General features: G+C 45.7%; 1 protein-coding gene across 4 annotated transcripts in view; it reads right to left on the reverse strand.

The window, feature by feature from the left end:
- SP110 (SP110 nuclear body protein) overlaps positions 1 to 17,784 on the reverse strand; it is a 39,364-nt gene that overhangs the window by 12,364 nt on the left and 9,216 nt on the right. For all 4 annotated transcript variants that reach the window (XM_053919165.1, XM_053919163.1, XM_053919162.1 and 1 more), the window contains exons 7-14: positions 17,268 to 17,345; positions 15,372 to 15,440; positions 11,342 to 11,491; positions 10,216 to 10,296; positions 9,136 to 9,186; positions 6,850 to 6,915; positions 5,168 to 5,317; positions 2,132 to 2,200 (exon numbers count right to left, since the gene is read on the reverse strand). In XM_053919165.1, coding sequence (XP_053775140.1) covers positions 2,132 to 2,200; positions 5,168 to 5,317; positions 6,850 to 6,915; positions 9,136 to 9,186; positions 10,216 to 10,296; positions 11,342 to 11,491; positions 15,372 to 15,440; positions 17,268 to 17,345 — 714 coding nt within the window. The remainder of the gene's footprint in view (positions 1 to 2,131; positions 2,201 to 5,167; positions 5,318 to 6,849; positions 6,916 to 9,135; positions 9,187 to 10,215; positions 10,297 to 11,341; positions 11,492 to 15,371; positions 15,441 to 17,267; positions 17,346 to 17,784) is intronic.

Genomic DNA, 17,784 nt, shown 5'->3' on the forward strand with positions numbered 1-17,784 from the left:
AGCTTTACGATCAGCGCGCACGCTGTACTGTTTATCTTCACAGCGGTCTAGAATGGGGAGGCAATGATGACCCCCACTTTATAGATGGGGGTGCAGGCTTAGATCTGGAGAGAATTCCCGGTGTCGTGAGGGGCAGCTGGCGCTGGAATCCAGAAGGACCCTCTTAGTCTTGTGCTCACCCCGTGGCATCAGAAGGGCCTCAACACTACTCCCCATCACATAACCGATGACAGCAGGGAGACGCTGCGTTAAATCTGACGTCCCAGCGAGGGCAGAGATGTTGAGGAGGCAGGGGAAGCTGATGCTGGTGGGTAACTGCCAGCGTTTGCCTGGATTCTTGCCTACACTTTTTAGTGTTTTTTTAAAAAAGATCTGGGGTACTTTTTTTTTTTAGTGTAAAGAGCAAAGAACTTGACATGGGAACACTTAGGTGGATTTTAGCTCATGCAAGTCCTTTCTGCTCTAATTGTCTCTGTAAAATGTGCTGAATAATATTTGTTTGGGGATTAAATACAAGGTGCTTGACAGTTGTAAAGTGATATACACACTTATATTGTGATCAGGGCCTCTGGGTGGGGTGTGCACTAAGCAAAGATTGTGCCTTGGGCGGGGCTTTGGTTGGCCTCTGAGATGTAATCCAGGTATGTACTCCCTACAACAATCTGCCAGCAGAGGGCAGAAGAGACCGTGGTTTCAGGAGTCAGCTCAGGTGGATACGTGGAAAGTGATTGAGCAACAGCACCTTTTTCTAGTTCACACAGGTGCATCCTACAGGTAAATGGAGGCCCTGATGTTGGTATTCACCTTGATGAAGAGGAATGAATACAGTATTGGTGATTGACGGTTACTTGAGCATAAAATGTGTGAGGCACACAGGAGACAGAGCAAGGCTGACCCCCTTCCCCGACTCCCTCTGACTTTCACACAGTCAGCAGGGCGGACAGAGACAGCTAATTATCGTTGTGATAAGGGCCACAAAGAAAAAACACAGGGCTCCACGAAAGCACAGCAGGAGGCCCTACTGCTCCCTGCGGGGCAGAGAATGCTGTGTTCACAGTGCAGCCTGAGGATACAATGTAGCAAAGGGAGGGATGAGGATGCGGGGTGGGGGTGTGTGTGTCCGGAAGTCCAGCAGAAAGGAGGGAGAAGCATTCAGTGTCACGGTGACCTACGCATTGAGAAATCAGGCTGGTGGAGACCAGAGGGGTGTGGGTAGGGATGGGATTAGGGAAGTGGATTATGTTCTCTTTCTTGACAGGGGTTGGGGGTGGGGGGGTCGGGTACAAGTGAGCTCTTGCTTTGTGTTAATTCCTCAATTTGTCTGTGAGCACGTCACACCAGTGCTGCTCAGCCTGTGCCTGTGACCAGACAGGGGCTTGACTAGGCTAGAAGTCAGCCACTGCTCTCTCCACTGGGGAGGTCTGGCCAGGAAAGCAGCGTGTTCAGGGTCACAGTTGATGTACAAGCTCCGTTGTTGCCCAGACCTGTAGCAGACAAGCTTGCAGGTGGCCCCAGTCTGGAGATCCCACCTTGATTAGCACCTGCTATACTTCAGTAATAAATTAACGGGGCAAAAAGGCCAACGTGGCTCATGCCAAAAAGGAAAGGGAGAGGAAAGAGAGAGGGACAAGAGAGAATGCTGAAGAAGTAAGTTATAAAAGCAGAAGGAAAGTGGATACAGGAGGAGGAGGAGGAGGAGAGGAGAACAGTGGCCCAAGAGGCACAAGAGTTCAGGGGGCAGAAGCAAGCCCAAGGCCCGACCCCCAGAGACCAGGCAGTCAGCCCTGACTAACACAGGAAGTGGAAACCTGCCTTGTTTGGATTAGGGTTTTCTCCAATTCCTAGAATGAAGAAAGTAGGCGTTCATATCAGAACTTGACATGGGTTTGGTCGTTCTCGCTTAATCACGTTTGGGTCGTTACATGTTCTGTGTTGAGAATGCTTCCCTGGGCAGACATGGGTGGATTGGGTGGGCAGCTGTCGTTCACTGGGGGTGTGTCACATGTGAGTGGAAAAGAGACCTAGGAGGGGGACAAGGACAATGGGAGGGAAGGTGGAGGAGGGGAGGGAGAATGGAGGTTTCAGCAGCCAGTGGGGCGTCTGAGGGCAAGTCTGCCTCTCGCTTACTTACCCTTTTGGGGAATATTTTTCTGATGAGTCTTTGTTGAACTTTTACAGACATCTGTTTTCCTTTTCTTTTCTAAAAAATTTTAAGAAGTCAATTATAATTAAAAACATACATTTACATGCTTTATATGTGAACTACATTGAAATAATTTTTCCCGTGTTTTTCTTCCAGTTTGGAGAAAGATAGATATGAATTCTTAAGAAAGGAAAATCATAGCATTGACTAAGGAAAAATAGCAAACTCATGTTAATAGATAAGGAGGCTAAAATATTACAAAAGTCAACATTTCAAATTGTTATGCATAGTAACATTATAATAATTTGTTTATATATATTTAACACAAATACTAGGAGTTAATAAATGCTTACTCTTATAAATATTATACAGAAAGGGCTTTTTAAGGCAGAAGTATGGGGCAAAAAGCAGTGATTCTCAGTGCTGGGTGATTTTGCCATCTGGGGCATATTTGGCAATGTTGGGAAATTTTTTTTATTTTTTTTATTTTTTGTGACTGGGAGGCAGGTGCTACTGACCTCTGATTGGCAGAGGCCAGGGATGTTGCTAAGCATCCTGTGATGCACAGTGCGGCCCCCCCAACAAAGAATTATCTGGCCCAATATGCCAATAATGCCAACTTTGCAAAACTCTAGCATAAACCATACTGGAAAAGATAAACTGATTTATTTAACTCAAATTTTAAAAAACATTTCCACAACCAAAAACTTCTTGTTACATGACAAAAACAAAATAAGCAAAATTGCAATAAGACAACAAAGGGTTAATTTTGATTAAATTAAAAAAAAAGAATAGTCTTGTACAAAAATGGGCATACATGAACAGGTGATCCTCCAAAGGAAAATATTCTAATAAAAAATTTATTGGGAAACAGGTTCTGGTAATTTAGGATCTTCCCTTATTTATAGGGTCAGCAAACTACAGCCTGAGGGCCAGATCCGCCCAATGCCTGTTTTTGTAAATAACGTTTTATTGAATGCGGCCAGGTCCATTTGCTTATGCATTTGTTTCTTTGTGCCCCGGATGGCAGGGCTGAATAGCGACAGCAGAGATTGTAAGTCCAGCACAGCCTGAATTATTTATTATCTGTCCCTTTTTAGAACATGTTTGCCAAACGCTGGTTTAGAACAACACAGGTTTACTTCTTGCTGATGCTGTTAGATAGTTAGTCCCATGTCAATGACACTCAGGGACACCGGGACGGAGAAGCCTCTGTCTAGAACGTCGCTGGTTCCGTGGCAGAGAGAATGACAACACAAGGGCTCTTAAAGCTTTGGTTTGAAAGTGACCCTCTCACTTCTGCCCACACTTCTTTGTTCATGACAAGTCACATGGCCGTTCCCGAGTCCACAGGGCGGGGCATTAACCTTCTGAAATGTTGGTGAGCAGTGACCCAACCTGTCCCAGCACGGTGCACAGAAATTCAAAGGGAAATGTTGGTGGAATATCATTCTTTGCTTTTTAAAAAGAAATCATTTATTTTTAGACAGAGGGGAAGGGAGGGAGAAAGAGAGGGAAACATCAGTGTGTAGTTGTCTCTCGTGCGCCACCCAGACTGGGAATCAAACTGGCAACCCTTTGGTTCACAGGCTGGCCCTCAATTCACTGAGCCACACCAGCCAGGGCCATTCTTTGCTTTTAATTTGTCAAAAACAGAAAAGTCTCATTATTTCTAGTGTTGGTGAGGGTGTAGGAAAAAGGGTGTCCACGTGATGTTAATGGGAGCCTAAAGTGGCAACAATTTGATCATCACTATGTACCAGTTTTAAATAGATTAATCAACCAATTGACTTCACTGCAGGAAATTAACCGTTAACAAACACTATTGAGAATGGGGATTGGTGACACTCCCCACTGGGTCAGCTGGAATCCGAGAGGAAACCCCAGATTCAGGAGCAGAAAGGTAAACAGTCAGACCTGGGAAGTGGTCATGTGAGTCCACAGTGCCCAGCAGAGGTCAACTGCACCCTGGGGACACACTTACTTCTTCCAATATGTGGAGAGCAGGACCAAAAAAATGGCATTGGTCCAATTAAGACAGTATAAAGTATATGAAACAAAGTGGGGTCACTTATGCTAACTAAAATGACTGTCAGTCAGCCATGACACTTTGGTTCAAGAGGAAAATTCCCTGAGTCAGAGTAAACGCCTGTGGCAAGGAGACAGGTCAGCCCCCATGGTCAGAGCAGAAATGTACAGCAAGGAGACACACCTACAATATCTGCACACGTGGTCAGAGGAGCTGTGTCTGCGGAGCGGGACCCCCCACAGCTAGACTCCTGGGGAAATTCCACACTGGCCAGCAGGGGTGCCAAGACATTTATCAAAAAGACCCAGGAGGGTGGGGTACATCATTTTCAAGGTATAACTGAGGCAGGCTCCAGACCACTGCTGAGACAGCCGAGCTCCACACACCAGAGTGCTGCTCCCCACCACGCTGATTTCCCCTGCCATTGGCCACCAGAGGCTTTGCCCTACTGGACTGAGGACCTGCCCTGCTGCCCACCTGGCTCTGGAGGTCCTTCCTTGCAAGATGCTGACAACTCCCTTGCCCACCGTGCTGACTCCCAGACCTTCAGACCGAGACTCTGGGACTCGGGTTCATTATCCCCCAACTGACTGCTGTGTGTGTTATATTCCTCTTAGATTGCTAGAGTGTGAGTAGGATAGTAATGTACGTTGATGGTGTACTTTCAGTGACCCTGCATTCAATAAAAGCTGAGTGCATAGCGTAGTTACTGTGTGTGACTCTTGTCTACTCCTTGCTGCCGGGCTGCTCAGCAGGCAGCTAGCTGAGCAGTTGCCTGGCTGACTTACAGGAAAGACTGTGTCACGAACAGATAGATGCTCGTGACACAACACCACTCCCAGACCGACGGATCCTTGCTCTGTCTTCGTGTTCTTCTTGTCTACCCTGCTCCCTCCTTCTAATACTAACTTCTCATGTCCCCCTAACCCTGCGCCTGCTGCACTAGGCCCTCCCACACTGAGCCTTCAAATGGCAGATTCTGTCACCAGCCTTACCCTCAGGTCCAGATGTTTGGGGACATTCAATCCTTGCCTTTTGGGCCCTTGTCATCACCTTCAAGGTCCTAGTTGAGTCATCCTTCCTTTGAGACACCTGATCCACCACTTGGAGCTTCTCTTGGATTCTGTGCCCAGGTGAGGCAATACCTGGGCCAAAGAGTGGTTTGTGAGTAGTTTCCATTGGGGTTCCCAGTGAGCCTCCTCCTCCCCCTCTTAGTGTCCTTCCTTCTCATGCTCCCTGTCCCCACATTGTCATGAAATCCTGTATCCCTGTACCTCACTTTTATCTTACTGTTTCTCTATAAATACTCCTCTTTCCCCCTACAACACACCTTCCTGTTCCTTGCCCCCCTTCAACTCCTCTTTTTGTCTATTAATTACAGGTGTAACAGTGAGAAAGTAGGTTGTACATCTGTTTTGCTCCCTGCTGAGTTCTCAGGACCTAAGACATGTGCCTGGCACCCACCTCAACTCAATTCACCTGTGTTGAAGGAACAGACAAGGGCAGAATATTTTTGAAAATATTAGAATTATGTATTTTTCATCCTCCTAAATCACAATGCTCCAGGGTTCCCTAACTACTACATCAGGAAGTCTCAGGGAGAGGGCTGCTGCTGGCTAGAACTGAGAAGTCATGACTCAGTTGAGACCTATGGAGATAATATGCATCCTGAAACACAGAATTTGTTGAGAGTGAAGGACATTTCTAAGTTCCAGAAATTATCTTCATGTACCAAGAAGAAAAGTTTGGAGGTTCTCTGCATGAGAAGTTTTCCTAGAATTCACTGGTAACAGAGAACTCAGCATTTGACAGACAATAAGTTTCCTCCATCCTAGGGAGGCACAGGGGTTGGGAATTGGAAGAGACAAGGAAGGTTCGAGAAGGGCAGGCAAGGACGTCTGAGTCCCCTCACCCTCGAGGCTGCAGGGTGCTGGAACCAAGCTGAAAAAAGTGGGTTATGTTCAAAGCAGTGAAGCTCGTGAGATGATGCATGTTTTGGGGGCTGAGATGAGATCCCCTCACAGAGTACCCCAGGCCCCCATATGGTAGGGAACCCAAGAGACTCCTCACACACTAGCATACCTTAAAAAAGGAAAGGAGAAAGAAGAGTGGAGGGCGGGGAGGGAAAGAATGCAGGGGAGAAGAACAAGGTGATGAAGACAATAGAGAGGATGGAGGAGCCAGAAAAATGCAGTTTCATGAGTTTTTATTGCCTGTACGAAGATAACACAAGTTTCACGGTAGATGCATGGTAAGTCGGTATGAACCACTTCCGGTGGTTTTGAAGGCTCAGTGACTACAAATCTAACTCCAGTTTCATCCTGGGAGTCTGAATCCTGCCTGCACTTGCAGATTTGCTTTGTCTGTTCTTCCTGGCTCTGAACTTGCACCAGACACAGTCCTAATCTCAAAATTGTCTGATGCCCCTTGTCCGCCTCTAACCCATTCCTTCCCAATGATAAGAAAAGAACCCTTTGTAATTAAACTATAGGGTGTCTGGGTTGTCCCTTTGTGAGGAGGAGTCATTTGGTGGGGTAGCCTAGGGGACAGAGACAGCCCTGGCCATGTGCCAGTAATACCCATACCCATGTGGCCATGTGGCTGGAAAGTAGGTCTTGCTTGTCACCTAAATGAGGACCATGATGAAGGGAGAGGTGACTTCATTCTTCTTACTTACCTTTCGGGAGCCTTTTCTTCTGTCTTGTTTTTGAACTTGACCGGCTATGTTTTTTTCTCTTTTTTTCTAAAACAGAAAAAAATAATTTCTTATGGCTATGAATATTAATCTATAAACTTGAGATGTCAATACTTTAAAAATCAATTTACTTCTGTCTTCCCATAACTTTGGGGAAGAAGAAAACCATGAGATCTGTGTAAAAAAAGTACTCCTTTTCACTTGGAAATAAAAAAGGTGAATCAGGAAGTAACAAAGATATACTAAATTATTAACATTTAAATTGGGCCATTGTTTTCAAGTTTATAACCAGGTTTTTTAAGACTTGAAGAAAATATATAGAGAGATTATTATAAGCTATAGATATAGAAAAAAATTTCTTAGCCAAAACTGAAGGCCAGAAATAATAAAGGTAAAAGATAGATTTGACCATCAAAAAAATTAAAAATGTCCACACTTCAAAAAACATCCCACAACATTAAAACAAAAAATAGAAAAAATTGCAATATAGTAAATTATAGAGGGTTAATATCCATAATAAATAACATAAAAGATGAATACTACATGAAAACATAAATTAAGTAAGCCAAGAACATAAGTTAAAAATTCTTAAAGCAGAAATACAAATAATAATTTTTACTGAAAAATCATCTTTAGACTACTACTGATGGAAAATGCATTGCTCGGTTTTCAGGATGCCCCCACCCTTTAAGAGGTTTCCCCCCACCCACACTGATGAGGATCTAGCTAATGAGCACTCATGCGTTGCTAAAAAGAATGTAAGCAACTACATTTTCTGCAGAGCAATTTGGTGACACATGTGCGCTTTAATACACGAAGACTCAAACCAAGTAATTGCACACTCAGAAATTAATTCCAAGGAAATTATTAGGCAAGTGTGCAAACATACAAACACACGTGAACGTGATTTCTATTTTCACATAAAAATTGGAAGTAGCTTAACTGTCCATCAATAAGTGATCACTTCAATTGTTAATCATACAGTAATGTGTAATGCAACTAAAAGAAAGGAAAATAGGTAACATTGACATGAAGATACATATATTAAGTTTGCAATGAAAAAGTATTTATAGAATAGACTATATTGTATGAGTTACAATACACGAGTATATTATATAATATATGATGAATGTACGCACAGTTGTAGGGTGTATAAATAAGGTGGGGGAAGTAGATTAAATCAACTTAACTTCCTGATTAATAACTTTCTGTACTGTTTGCAGAATTTAGTAGGGACATTTTATCACCCAGGACAGGACAGGCTATGCTGCAGTACAAACAAAACCAAGTCTCAGGGCTTGATGGAACGGTGTAGTTCTTGGTCACACAGAGTGCTGTGCAGGACGTGGCGTCCCCAGGGCAGCTGTCCTCTGTGTGACGCTGTTGAAGCCCTTGCTGCCTGGGCCTTTGGCACCTCCCCCTTCCACGCACTTCCACAGTCAGGGGAAGACAGCATGGAGAGCTGCGTAGTGGATCGTATGTGTTTTGACTCAGAAGTAAAACCCATCCCACAAACTCATTGGCCAGAAACAGTATCACTGTCTTGTCTCCTGCAAAAGACTGGGGAAGGCAGCTTTCTGGGACCCGGAAAGAGACTTAGAAATAGCAGAGAGCCCACCACACAGTGTAGTTTGCAGGCAGGTACGGCTGGTTGTTCCTCTTTCTCTGGTCTCCTTCTTTTCTTACTAGTCAAGCCCTTGATGTTGTTGAGTTGGATACTTGTCCTTCTAGAATACAACACATTTCCCAGCTTTTTATGTAGCCAAATGTAGCATGTACCTAGCCCTGGCAATGGACCAGTAACAGAATGACTAAATGCAAACTGCAAGAGTGAGTCTTTCAGTGGAAGAGGGATGCCCGTCCTTGACCTTGCCTCTTTCACTGGCGGGGCCTCCAGGAAGGAAATGCCACACACTGAGGATGGTGAAGCAACAGCCAAGAGTGAGCCTGGGATTTGATGGTGTTTGAAGCCAGCCCCTGACCACCTACCTCCACACAGGAGAGGGGAATAAGCTCTCTTATTTTGCCACTATTCTTTTTCTTTTTTGGCGAGGGTAGGGGGCGGTTTGTTGGCACACACAGCAAGCAAATCCTAATGGCTGCTGCAAAGTGTAGAACATTTTTAATGTTGAAAAAAATTAAATCTCAGTTTTAAAAAAGCACATGTCTTTCTGGCTTGGGTGTCTTTCATAGCCTGAGGGTATAACAACCTATAAGAGTAGCATGGAATCCACCCCAACAGAGAAAACTCGGGTTCTTTATACTTACTCTTTTCTCCAGATTTCCCCAAAGACAGTTTGCCTCCGTTGTCCAGGGGATCTAGAAAGAAATGGCAAAGGTTTAAAGAAGCAAGCTTTACATTTACTGACCACGTTCATTTCAGACCACATTGAGTTGACAACGCCTTGCCTGTACCTTTTCCGTCCCTTCCTTTCTGAGAGTCACGGCTCCAAGATGCTAGCCCTGTACCAGCTCCCCACTATGCAGAAATCCTCTAAAACCCGTTAATCTTTCACACATGCTCACGTCCTCCTCTGTAACACTGAACAAACTACTTGAACTTCTCCAAGGGTGGTTGCGAAAGGAAACAGAATTTCTCCGCGGGAAAATTGGAAAGAGACGTCGGTGCAACGAAGGAGAAACTGTTAAAATCGTCCTTTATGTCAAAGGTGGTCAAATCTAACATGTGCTTTCTGACAACGGTCAGGTATTTGTTGTCTGAGCGTCACTGTGGGAGATGTGTGAAGTGGCGACTTCATGGCGGAGTCGCCGACGGGCGGAAGACTGAGCAGCGGTTCCCCCTCCAAGGGCGGGGGTAACAATGAGCACAAGGCAGCCACGCCGAGGGTGAATTACACACATCTTCCACCAGTGCGCGTGAGCAGCATCACTTACTCGTGCCCGGTTAGACTATTACGTTTGCATTCATGATGAGACGCTCTCTTCCCAATTTTCCCAGAAAAGTCATGCGAGAAACATGGAGACTGGGACCCCAGGAAAAAATTGATCTGTGGCTTGGGAACTTCCAACAAAGAACCAAGAACATGCTCAGGGCATGAATTCTCAGCAGTGGTGATGTTGCCCAAAAATTGATTCCTGGGGGAAAGTTTTACTCTTTTCATGTATAAGGCACAAACAAATAAATATACATGGTCCATAAATCAATATGTAATATCTTTGTGAGATTAAAATATCATGGGGGTTGTGCTGAATGAGGAAAAACTCCCTCTAACTGAGCCCCTAGGCCGTGATAACGAAGAAAGAGCTGAGACACTCTGGCTCAGCGCCGAACATTTCTGAATCTGGGCTCCTGGTGATGCCCTCAGGCCTGCAGTCCCGCGTCCATACCTTGCATGATTCGTGGTGGGGTGCTAGGTGGGCCCTGGGGACTCTTTGCTTCATCCATTTCTGAAGCGTCATCACTGATCTCTGGAAAAAAGAAGTCATCCTGTTGAGATCTCAGTAAATGGACCGTGGAAAGTTTCGTGGGAAATCCCCCAGAGATCCGGGAAGGACCTTGTGCGCCCTGGAGCTGAAGGCTGGAGGTGGCAGGTTTCGCTAGAGCCTCCATGGTGCCCTGCTGCGGTACCACTGGCTCTCCCCCACTCATCAGGCAGCAGAGCAAGGCTGGCCAGCGTGGCTCCGCTACTCATGGAGACGTCCAGGGGGAGAAGAGTTATCTGAACCCCAAGACCAGAGGCTAAAAGTGAGGTTGTGTGCCCTTAGGAGGGGTCCTGGAGACCCTTTCAGGAGATCTGGGAGGTCAAAAGTGTTTTCATAATAAGGTGGGGGTTTTTTTGCCTTTATCACCATGTAAATCTTTATACAGATGTAGCAAGAAACATGGCAGTAAAACTGCTAGTGCCTTAGTATAAATCAGAGCAGTGCCCCCAAATCTTAGGAGTGGTCATTGCATTTATTTATTCATTTTAGACAGAGGGGAAAGGAGGGAGAAAGAGAGAGAAACATCAATGTGTGGTTGCCTCTCATTCTTCCCCTACTGGCCCGCAACCCAGGCAAGTGCCCTGACTGGGAATCCTGTCGGTGACTCTTTGGTTTGCAGGCTGGGCTCAATCCACTGAGCCACACCAGCCAGGGCTCTCGTTACTTTTAAAGGAATTAATACATAAATATTTTTAAAGGATCAGTTTTGATTTCTGATAAGGTACATATTTGGGGTCCTCCATGATTTTCAAGAGTACAAGGGAGTCTTGACACTAAAACGTTTGAGAGCTGTTTTCCTAGGCCCCCACTGAGGTCAGCTGTACCCTCGATCACAGATGTTTCTTTAACAGAAATTCCTTGGATGCAACAGATATTTGTGTCCTCTCTGTTGCTTTTGCCAGACATCATCTCTCCCTGCACCGCTCCCCGCTTCTAATACTAACTTCTCACGTCCCCCTAACCCTGTGCCTGCTGCACTAGACCCTCCCACACTGAGCCTTCAAATGGCAGATTTGGTCACCAGCCTTACCCTCAGGTCCAGATGTTTGGGCACATTCAATCCTTGTCATTTTGGCACTTGTCACCACCTTTGAGGTCCTGGTTGTGTCGTTCTTCCTTTCGGTGGTCTGATCCACCACTTGGAGCTTCTCTTGGATTCTGTGCCCAGGTGAGGCAGTACCTGGGCCAAAGAGTGATTTGTGAGTAGTTTCCATTGGAATCCCCAGTGGGCCTCCTCCTCCCCCTCTCAGTGACCTTCCTTCTGATGCCTCTAGCCCCCAAACTTTGAGATCTCTGTTCCCCTGTGCCTCCCTTTTCTCCTGCTATTTCTCTTTAATTATGCACATATATATTTTGGGTGCACTTTACTTTTTCCTTCCAAGTTCACCATCTGGCATCACCCTTTGGACAACTTATTGAAATCAACCCAAGAAATCTGGGGGAATCCCAGAGCAGTGGAGCTTAGTTCCTGGTTCCTGTGTCTGAGTTACAGCTGCCAGCAGGAGGTGGTCATATCTGAGTAAAAAACAGCCTGGTGGTTTGTTTCAGCAGGGAAGTGGCCTTCTGAAGTTACTTGTCTAGGTTCCCCAGAGCCCATGTGTGGTCCAGGAATGATGGGCAGTGGGGGGAGGGTTGTCTTTATCAGGGTGAGTCTGCTTCCTTGTTGAAAGATGAGATCACAATTTTCACTGGTTGTGGACTTTAGAGACTGATCCGCACGGAATGACCATGATCCAGTGGAGCAAGGATATCTCTATGGAAGCAGGGGGAACTCTCACGTGGCACAGCCATGCCCCCTCTTGGCAGGTGGATGCATGAGCTTTTGTTTTTTTGTTTTTAATGTCCAAGTAACACTTAATGGAGGAAACAGGAGTGGCTAAAAGTTGGAGAGGCGGTGACCAGACACACAGGGAGTTCAATCATGGAAGTTACTGAGCATTTTCCAAAAGAAACCGGGGCAACCTGAAAAAGGCCTAAGGAAGTTACCTTTAACTGGTGAGTTTCATGTTCTTCCTCTATCACAAAGGGGAGATTTCAGAGAAATGAGAACCATTACAGAAAATACAGAATACCACTTTTTTTTTTTTTGCATATGAGAGTGTGGTAGGTCTATTTTCAGTATGATTATCTGTGTTCTTTATTTCTTTAAATCTCGTATCTCTTTTCAGGTGTTTTTAGTACTTTTAGTAAAAGTGATTAATTAAATGTAAAATAATGTGACTCTCAGAAACATCCTGGTAAAAATTTTCATTTAAATACTAAGAAGAAAGACAGATCTGGCAGGGCCTGGCATCTCTTGCTCCTTTTGGTAGCTTAGCAGAGGGAAACCGCAGCGGGCCAGAGTTACCCAAACAGAACGGGCTAACACCAGCCCCGGAGGCTCCCTCTTGCTAACGAGGCCACTTCTCTGACCCACCCGGGAGCGTGCACCGTTGCACAGTCACTTAGGTGTTTCTGGCCCTGGTCCTATAAGCCCTTGGATGTGAGAACTGTGGGAATGAATGCCTCAGCGCTGGGACGCTGGCCAGAGGGTGTGCAGGCCATTCGTGCCTGCTCTAAACTCGGGGTCACAAGGCTTTGGAGGATTGTGCGGCCTCTGCTTCTGTGCTGTGAGATTTCCCTCCAATAACTCTTAGTTTCAATCAGCCTCATATGCCGCTCCTGGTATCTGTGATTCTGCCTAGCACAATGGGGAATTCCTAAACGGTCCTTTGTTATATCACTCTCCAAATTATGGGATATAAGAAATATGGTTTCTTTCATTTTTTTATTCAGGACATAACTAATGCCTATTTGTGCCTGGAGGTTACCATCTAGCTGGGAAGAGACACATTACCTAAGTAATTGCAATGGAGTATGTGGAATATTCCTGAAAGACTAGTGCTGGGGGCTATAGGAACACGCAATGGGACCAACTTAGCTGATTTAGGGTCAGAGGATGCTTTCCTCTGAAGCAGACACTGAAGCCAACACCAATGATGAACAGGAGATAAGCAAGCATTTATGGGAAGTAGTGTAGGGTCAGAATGCAGCATTCCAAGAGAGTAGCCTGTGCCAAGGACCAAAGAGCAGAGAAAGAAAACGAGAGGGATGGAAGTTCAGAGTGGTTGGCTGGAGTTCTGAGTAGAAAGAGGTGGAGGTGGAGTTCTGAGTAGAAAGAGGAGTTGGAGGGGAAGGAAGGGTTGGATTGGAGAGAACTTTGACAATCACATGAGCAACTGCGAGCATTATGCAAAGAGCAATAGGAGGTCATGGATGAGTGTTAAGCACAGGAATGAAACCACCTAATTTTAGTATAGGAAAGAGGAGGTAGAATCAACAGAACCAGTCAATATACTAACGTAGATTGTCAGGTAGTCAAGGATGACTTAGGCTTTGGCTTGGCAACTGGTTTCAAGTTAAATAAACTCCAGATTCCTCTCAAAGGCCTGTAGGGGCCACATGGCCTGGTCCCTGACTACCTGCTCAACTTGTACCATCTTTTCCTTCTTCATCATTGCCCAACAACACTGACCTTTCCCCTCAGCCCCGGCTCCTTCACACTTGCAAGTGTCACTGCATGGACCAAAGTGACCTCTACCCAAAGCTGTAAATCCCTATTGTAACCGTCCTTCATTTTCTTTCCCCCGTTGTCACTGTCTGAAATGGTCTTGTTCATGCACTTTCTGGCTTATAGTCTTTCTCTCCCCCCAGCCCGCAGGTAAGCCCCAGGAACTTTCTTCTTTCTTTCTCTTGGCTTGATTTCTTGCTTTGAAAAACTCTACTTTCAGCTCTCAGAATAGATATCCACAGAGTTAGTGCTCACTGCATATTTGTTGGGTGAGGGTCTGAGTGATACCTAGAAGACTAGGGTTTAGGTGCATTTCAGACACATTTAGATTGGAGTGTCTGGGGGAGACTCGTAAACAGGAATGACCGGTGAGCAGATGGTCAGGTTTTTTGAAGACAAACCGGAGTTGGAGATGTAGAACTGGGTGCTACTTGAAGTTGTGAGAGTGGCTGACCGGGCTCAAGGGAGTGTGAGTTGACTAACCTGAGTAGTTTCCACCAAACCAAGAAGGCCCATAGGGAGCACACACTACAGGGTGAGAGGGAGAGCGCCACCTGTCTTTTCTCCCTGCCCAGGAAGATCACTTCCCTTTGGGGAAAAGGCATGGAGCTAAATTACTTCTGTGAAATATCTTAAGAGGGCGCCAACCCTGTGATTTTGGACACTGGAAACATGCTAAGTGTAACCTAAGTCAGGGAAAAGGAGCTTTAACCTGCTGCTCTACCCCCCCCCCCGCCGCCCCCCCCACCTCCACCCCTGTATCACTATAGTTGTCTACAGGTGCCCTCACCTCCTATTCATTATTCAACCCACTGCAGCTGGCTTCTGCTTCCATTGCCACTAAAATTGCCCTGGAGTTTTCCAGCAATGCCTTGTGGCCAAAAACAAGGTCCTCTTATTTGAGTTCATCTTAATCCCTCAGTGCAGTCAAGCCTTTTCCTCTCGATTTCCTGATGTGTTCTCTTGGTGCTCACCCCTTCACCGCTCCTAACAAAGCAAGTGCTGGACACAACTGCATAGGTGGCTAGCACAGATCTCGAAATGGACAGGTCAATGATAGAATTATAAAATTTCCCCTCAAACACATTGCATCCTGTCTCAGCAATAGGCACCCAGCCATTTAAGCCAGAAACTGAAGAGCAAGCCTTGAGATCACTGTCTTTTTTATCCTCAGCTTCCGGTTTATCAAGTCCTGATAACCTGACCACCAAACTGATTTTGAACTGGCCCTCTTCTCTCCATCTGCACTGCTTGATCTGAATCCAGGCTACTACCAGCTCTCATGGCATCTGCTTGACAAATGGTTGCCCTGTTTCCATCCTTTTCTGTTCCCAATTCATCCTTTACACAGCGCCAAAATTGGCCTTGTCAAGTTTAAAATTGGAGAGCGTCATTCACTGGTCAGATCTCTTCAATGGCTCCCCACTGCATGTAAAATACAATTCACCTTCCATAACCTCGACCTACAAGTATGAACTCCCTCCAGTTTCCTTATCTACCATCATCTTACCTCTCAAAGGGCTTTTCCTCAGGTGTCTCCTTTTTTTAGCTGACCAGGTAATTCTTTTTCTTTTCTTTGCTAAAAATAATAATAAATAATTAAAAAAGAATACAGACCATTTTTTATAGCTACACACATAGATCTGCCAAGCTTCTAGGCCAACAACTTTCAGTTTTTATGTTGGATGTTCAAATCACAGTGGTTAGGAGGTCATTGGTGGCCTTAGGTGATGCTGCTTCATGGAGTAATGGGGAAGAAGAAATCCCAAAGTGCCCAAGGAGGCAGAGGCATGAAGAAAAGGAAACACTGAATCTGGGTAATGCATTTACTAGAAGCTTCGTTGTGAAAGGGAGGGGAGAGCTATGGAGGCAGGTGAAGTGAGGTGGGGGTCAAGAGGAAGCTCCTTCATAGACTTGGCCATTGACTGGATGCAGATCCTTTTGAGAGGCTGATGCTGAATTCTCAGGAGAAAGGGCATCATGGATGCTGTCAGGTGAGGTGGAAGGATTGCCTTGGAGAGACGGACAGATGCAGGAAGAAGGGGACCTTGGTAGCCTGAAGTGAGAGGATTCCCATCTGATGCCTTTCTATCAAGTAGTAGGAAAGTTAGTCTCTTGAGAATAAAAGGAGGCATTGGGGTTGGGGGGAGGTCAGAGGTTTGAAAAAAGAAGAGCTCAGGGTTTGAAAGGATCATCACAAGAAGTGGCATTGCCACATAGTGTGGAGGGATCATTTAGCTGAAATCATGACGGCCTGGCAGGTGCCATCTTCCCTGCTGTGTGCCTGTCCCCCGCAGTGTCTGCTTTTAGATGTATTGTGCAGAAAGCAATCATAGTCTCCTCCAAGACTTTCCAGAGACTTCTAGGAAACGACAGAGAGTCAAGGAAGGTTAAGTATCAGCAATACATTACTGAAATTGTGGATCTTGGACTCTAAGCTGGTATGAAGGGGTGTGAAGAAAAGCAGATGATGGACTGGAAAGGGGAAAGGCCAGTGGACCGGTCATCGAAATGAGGTTGAAGAACAGCTACAGAGGGAACACACTGCAGGGAGATATCAGGGAAGGATATTTTCGAGCTCATTTTAAAGACTGCTGAGGAAGGGAGGTTAGAGGTTGAACGATTGTTGAAAAAAGAGTGCACTTCAAGGATTTGCCAGAAAGGAATTCTTTAATTATTGGGAAGTTGATCCAGGGTGAGTGATGAAAGTGGGTTGTGGATTGTCTTTGGGTGCAGGAGGCCAAGAATTGCAGGAAGAAAAAGCCATTGGACATTAGCAGATGGAGGATTGGAGAGATCAGAGTACTGGATGGGCCTGTTATTCACATGCACCTTGAAGGTGTCCAGGATGGTGGCAGGACTTAAAATAGAAATACTCCAAGTCAGCCTTGAGCTCTGCTGGGCAGTGGAGAGGAAGTCAAGGGATGATGCTGACGAAGTAGTAAATATTTCACTTGAATGGTTAAGCCTCAGACAAGGGAATGGGGGAGCAGAGGCCTGGCTGGGGACAGCGGGGAGCAAGGTGTGAACATCCAACCTGCTTTTCTCCCAGAGGTGAGTGATAGCAGAGACTAGGCAGCTATGTCTTAAGAGAAAGCAGAGTGCTCTTGGGAAGCCACTTATAGTTAAAGAAGGAGATGAGAATAATGCTCTGTGAAGCTGTGGCTATAGGAGAGCTTGGTGATTTCCAAACAGGCAATTCCAATGGCCCTAAATGCCTTCTGCTTTTCCTAAAATTTCATGACGGCCTTAACAAAAGAGGCAATGAAGGGAATTGAAAAACAAATTATACAGAGCATCATACTACAATCCCATAGAGAGTGCACATGACAAGATATGGTCAGAAAAACAGAACACAGGACCAAACTCCCTCTCCTGACATCTACAGGAGAAAGGCAGTCCTTACCTTTCTTGACGGGAGGTGTGCTGGAGGCCTCCTGGGCCTCTTTCAGGTCTTTTGGTTTAGGAGAATCAATTATGTTCCCTGACAAAGGAAACAGAATTCATTTCGGAGGTAAGACGGGCTCAAGAGAAAGTGCTGAGGGAACTCAATGCTAGAACAAGAGGGCAGAGGACATGTATGGCCCAGGGCTAGGGACCTGCCAGTCACCAGGGTTCCCTAGATCTGCCTTCATTCGATACACTTGTGCTTATTGTGACCTGTGTGACTATCCCAGAACCAGGGAACGATTGCCCGCGGAGGAGGGCTTGGTTTGCCCCATTTGGATGGGTTCCCTGTGCTCAGTGGAAGACAAACACAGGGGCTTTCAGGAGTCCTCACTTGGGGAATGAGGCTGAGAACAGTGTAAGTGGTGACCTTGAATTCTGAAGGTCACAGCCAAGGTGAATGTCTGCCATATGAAAAGTACATGTCCTTGCTTAGTTGTCTATGAATGGATATTTTTCACCAGCTCTATCTGTGA

This window comes from Desmodus rotundus, chromosome 2 (genome assembly GCF_022682495.2).
Source record: "Desmodus rotundus isolate HL8 chromosome 2, HLdesRot8A.1, whole genome shotgun sequence".
Taxonomy (NCBI): domain Eukaryota; kingdom Metazoa; phylum Chordata; class Mammalia; order Chiroptera; family Phyllostomidae; genus Desmodus; species Desmodus rotundus.